The 5,603-nt window shown below is 44.8% G+C and overlaps 1 protein-coding gene across 1 annotated transcript in view; it reads right to left on the bottom strand.

The window, feature by feature from the left end:
• The window catches only part of LOC101993729 (L-lactate dehydrogenase C chain-like), a gene marked incomplete at its 5' end in the record, with an annotated part of 19,902 nt that overhangs the window by 5,575 nt on the left and 8,724 nt on the right, over window positions 1-5,603 (bottom strand). The window contains 2 exons of the mRNA XM_005357880.2: window positions 1,052-1,225; window positions 4,477-4,650. Of these exons, the coding sequence (XP_005357937.2) occupies window positions 1,052-1,225; window positions 4,477-4,650 (348 nt within the window). The remainder of the gene's footprint in view (window positions 1-1,051; window positions 1,226-4,476; window positions 4,651-5,603) is intronic.

Here is a 5,603-nt window from a genome sequence, read left to right as displayed (position 1 = left end):
TTACTTTATCATTTTTGTTTGTATTACTATGAGTTTTACTTAAGGGTACATGTGTGTTTGGTATGTGAGTTTGTGCACATAAGTGGATCCCCTGAAACTGGAGTGATGTCATTTAAATATGAAATCTAAAAAGGCACACTGAGACGGGGGAGAAGGGAGGTTATGAGATACTGGGGAAGGTAGGAGAAAGGGAGGCAAGGGGCGGCACACACTTCTGAGCAGAAGGGAGGAGAGCGCCAGTGCTCCACTGCAGAGTCAGGGGACTGTAGTCAGTGATTATGTGGTCCTGGGCTGGGAGAGTGGGAAACAGAGGCAGGGGAGCAGGCTTCAAGGTCATTCTCAGCTAATGGACAAGGTTCAGGCCAGCCTGATACTCAGGAGACCTGGTCTTTAAAAAAGGCAAGTATGGTCCCTGACTGGAGACAAGGCTCAGCAGTGAGGAACAGATAATGCACCCACATCAGACAGCTCACAACCCACCTCCACCCCAGTTCCGGGGAGATGCAATACCTGGCCTCTGCAGGCACCTCCACTCAGGTGAACATACCCACACACAGATGAGCATACATACATGTAATTTAAAATAATAAAAATAATTTTGAAATGTCTATCTCAAACTAGCTAGGTTTTTTAGTGTTCTCAGCCCAGAGAAATGATAGATTTATAAGGTGACCACAAAGCTGAAGATGCTGACTTGATCACTGTGTCACATACATATGGATCAAGACAGCTCAATGTACTCCCCACATATGCATAAGTATGCATCAATAAATGTTTTTCATTGTTTCAGACAGGGTATTGCTTTGTAGCCCAGGCTGGACTAGAACTAGCTATCCTCCTGCTTCTTCTACCTCTGAAGTTCTGGGATTCCAGGTAGAACTACCATGCTTAGATCAATTAAAACAGTCTGGAAAGCATACAAATAGAAAAAGCATACACCAAAGAAAATAAGAAAATAAAAATTATTCATCTATCCTGGAGAGAACGGGCTCTGAAGAGAAGTGTTACTGAACCCCGGAAGGGCACTCACACCACCACTGGCTACACTCACCGCTGGAGTCGCCGTGCTCACCAAGAACGTAGCCATGGCAACTTACAGGGTGGACACCCAACTTCTCACCAATCAGGTAACGGAAACGGGCAGAGTCTAGGTTACAGCCACTCCCAATTACGCGAGTTGCAGGGAGGCCACTTATCTTCCATACCACGTAAGTCAAAATATCCACTACGAAGAACAGTTTCAAACAGCGTTAGAGAAAGATCCATAGCCATTTCTATTTACAGGCACTTTTATAAAAAGATACATTGTCTGGAGTCAAATGCAGATTCATCGGAGTTTAAAGTACAGTGGATCTAAAGAGTAGAGACGCTCGGAGCTTTCATGTAAATCGCTCACCTGTACAGTCTTACAGCATCTTCTGAGATACTCTAAAGGCTTTTCAGCAAATCTAATAACAGGTCAGTGTCTGCCTCTTTAGCCTCCTGGATTTCCTGTTTCTATTGCCACCTGCACTATCAACGTTACCTAGAACCATGCGTGGGCACAGCCAGCGCAGGCTGCAGGTGTGTGGGCAATGCGAAAAGATCACAGCAACTTGTGAAACGGAAACGTGATGGCTAAGGCACAGTCAAAAACTGCTGAGCTGGGTCCCAAAGACACACCCAAGAAAGGAGGGCAGGAAGGTTTGGGAAATTGCTTAAGGTCTTAGGCATTTAAAGAAAATTCTGTGCAGTCATTAACTGATCACTAAACGGAGTGGAAACTCCTGTGCCTTGTAACCGAAATCTATGGACTGCAGACTCATGAAACCCAACCTCATGAAGCCACAAGAGACTTGGAGGTGAGGAGGATTTGACTTGCAAATGTTTTTGTGGAGGGCTGGTGAGATGGCTTAGCGATTAAGAGCACTCACTGGCTGCTCTTCCAGAGGACCCAGGTTTGACTCCCAGCACCCAAATGAAACTTACAACCATCTGTAATTCCAGTTCCAAGGAATCCAGCACCCCTCTCTGACAGAGGTATGCATGTGGTGTATGGTCATACATGCACACAAACTCCCATGTAAATCAAAAAATAAAATAAAATAAAGAAAAATTAACAGAGCTAGGAAACACATGTGATAGTAGCAAGGGTGTCAACATACAGTATCTGGCCAGACTAATCCTCAAAAATAAGATGTCTGGGCTACACTTTGGAAAGGCTGACAAGTGGCTGGGTGGTGGTGGGGCACGCCTTTAATCCCAGCACTTGGGAGACAGAAGCAGGCAGAGCTCTGTGAGTTCGAGGCCAGCCTGGTCTACAAGAGCTAGTTCCAGGACAGACTCCAAAGCTACAGAAAAACCCTGTCTTGAAAATAAATGAAAGGCTGTCACGAGCAGGGCTGGTAAGAACACAGCAAACAGAGTGCTGCAGGGGAGGGGGATGCCGAAGGCACGGATCTTTGAAAACCTGTGTGCAACTTCTAACAGAGTCAAACACTTTAGAGTACATAACCCACTTGGGCCCTCCTGCCCCCCATCATTTACTCTAAAGAAAGAAGACATATGACCATGCAAATGCTTACACACAAATATTCACATTATCCTTAAGAGGGCTGCAGAGGTGGCTCAGTGGTTAAGAGCACTGGCTGCTCTTGCAGAGAACCTGGGTTTGGTTTCAAGCACCCACATGATGGCTCACAACTGTCTGGAACTTAGTTCCGGGGGATCTTACACCCTCTTTTGGCCTCCTGGGTACCAGGTATGCCCAAAAAATGGACTATGGATATTTTCCTTTAGTTTTTTTTTTTTAAAGAGGGGGAAGGGGCTGGAGAGATGGCTCAGAGGTTAAGAACATTGCCCTTCCAAAGGTCCTGAGTTCAATTCCCAGCAACCACATGGTGGCTCACAACCATCTGTAACGGTGTCTGGTGCCCTCTTCTGACCTGCAGGCATGCACACAGACAGAATATTGTATACATAATAAATAAATAATTAACTATTTAAAAAAAAAAGAGGGGGAATTGGCACGGGAGAATTGTCTGTATTCTGTCAATCATGTTTCAAATAAACACTGATTGGCCAAACAGGAAGTATAGGCGGGAAAACCAGAAAATAAGTAGAAATGATGCAATGAAAACAGGAGAATTCTGGGAAGGAGGAAGATGATTTCACCCAGTCCTGCGCAGACCACCAAGGAAGCGGGATGTGACCTGCCAGCTGAAAAAGGTACCCAGCCATATGGCTAAAATAGATTAGAATAATGGGTTAATATAAGCTATAAGAGCTAATAAGTAGCCTGAGCTAATTTGCCAATCAACTTTATAACTTATAGAGATCTCTGTGGGATTTTCTTTGGGCTTTCCGGCTGTAGGGTAACAGGCAGGACAGAAACCCCAACAAGCAGGCCCTGTTCATGTTACAGGTACCCATGTATACATGTAAGCAAAACATTCATACACATAAAATAGACATGAACAGGTGCATATAGAGTGTTTGTAGCATATAAGCAGGACTGCAGAGATGGCTCCGTTGATGGAGTGCTTGCTGGGCAAGCATTAGGACCTGAGTTCAGATTCCAGCACCCATGTAAAAAGCAAGACTTGGGGGGGAGGGGTAGAGAGATGGACCAATGGTTAAGAGCACTGGCTGCTCTTCCAGAGGACCTGAATTCAATTCTCAGCAACCACATGGCATCTCACAACCATCTCTAATGGGATCTGGTTTTTAAAAATTATTAATAAATAGGGGTAGTGATGGTTGGGGTTGTAGAGACAGATAGGTCTGAGAACGTAATGTCAGGAGTCCAGTCAAAACTGTAAGCTCCAAGTTCAGCGAGAGATGCTGGAGAGCCGTGGAGGAAGACACCAACTTCCAGCCTCCACATGGGCATGCCAGTGCACACAGAGACACACTGTATTACACACACACACACACACACACACACACACACACACACACACACACGGAAACATAAAGAGAAGAAGCCTGCAAAGGGGTAAAAATCCCTGATAAGGCCAGGTGGTGGTGGTGCACGCCTTTAATGCCAGCACCGGGAGGCAGAGGCAGGCGGATCTCTGTGAGTTCGAAGCCAGCCTTGTCTACAAGAGCTAGTCTAGGACAGGCTCCATATCTACAGAGAAACCCTGTCTCAAAAAACAAAAACAAAACAAAACAAAAAAATCCCTGACATATCCAAGACACAGCTGGACCTAAAAATAACTGTGCTATAAAAGGGACTGGGTAGAAAAGCTTGAACTCTCTGCTTGGTTTTGTTTTGTTTTGTTTAGGAAGTTCCAGAAAATGTGTCAAACGACCCTGCAACAGTGACAGGGATGCTTCAGATCTTACTGGGATGGCACCATGATGGCATCTATTAAAACTTGTGGCATGGCAGACTTTGAGTGGACGAAGATTAACCCACAAATGCAACCTTAGCAGAGTTTAGAATGGAATGGTGCAGGCCAATCATCACCCCAGAGGGAACGCGGTCCTTACCTGGGTTTGAGACAATCAGTATTTTACAGTCAGGGCTGTTTTGGACTATGCCGGGAACGATGGATTTCATGATAACAACATTGCGCTGGACCAGGTCAAGGCGCGACTCTCCCACCTTCTGCCTGGCGCCAGCTGTGATGATAACTAATTTGGAGTTGGCAGAGACACTGTAATCTACAAAGGAAGCAGAGGACGGTGTTTAGATCAGGACTGACACCATTGCGCCTGCCTCATTAAGCATCTGTACCTCCACATCCTGGATTTGGAAAAAGACAAGACTCCCCACACTGTAGCATAAGGCAAACAAGATTTGTTGCCAGCTTTCATAAAGCCATTTCCTAATGGCGACCCGCTTTAACCCACATTCCCAGTTGTCAGAAAGGCCTAGGGCAAGGAAATCAGCAGCTCTCGGGCTTCAGTTTTTGCTTTCTTGTGTTGCTGGGAATTGAACTAACAGCCATGCCACCACTGAACTAAATCCCCAGTGCCCTGACATTTTAGCAATACCCAATTTAGAACTCGCCAGGTGGCAATGGCTCAGATTTTTAGTCGTAGCTCTTGGGAGTAAGAGGCAGGTGGATCTCTGTGAATTTGAAGCCAGCCTGGTCTACAGAGTGAGTTCCAGACAGTCAGATCTGTTACACAGGGGAACCCTGTCTCAAAAAATCAAAGAAAAAAAATTTAGAGCTCTTGAGAATTTCAATATCTATTTTAGGATTCTAAAGGAAAGAACAGATTTACCTCTAATTATTATAAGAAACCATATTTGAGATTACAAATAAGTCAGATCTCTAATTCACACAAGTAATAAACCACCAATATTACTAAATGTAATTACCAGCCTGGAAATTACTTCACTTACTATATCCAACCCCAATAAGACAAGCTTTGCTTATCATTATTAAACATTATTCGATGCTTTTTCAATTAGCAATTCCTTTAAGTATCTAAGACATTTATATTCTCATATATTTGTGTGTGTATGTGTGTGAGTGTGCCATGCCATGGAATTCATGTGGAGGTCAAAGAGCAGCTTGGGGGAGTCAGGGTCTCATTCTCTCAAATGGGTCCCTCAACTTGGGGGAGTCAGGGTCTCATTCTATCAAATGGGTCCCTCAACTTGGGGG

Source organism: Microtus ochrogaster, chromosome 22 (genome assembly GCF_000317375.1).
Source record: "Microtus ochrogaster isolate Prairie Vole_2 chromosome 22, MicOch1.0, whole genome shotgun sequence".
Taxonomy (NCBI): domain Eukaryota; kingdom Metazoa; phylum Chordata; class Mammalia; order Rodentia; family Cricetidae; genus Microtus; species Microtus ochrogaster.
The sequence above is the reverse complement of the archived record's forward strand: the minus strand, read 5'-3'. Positions and strand labels throughout refer to the sequence as shown.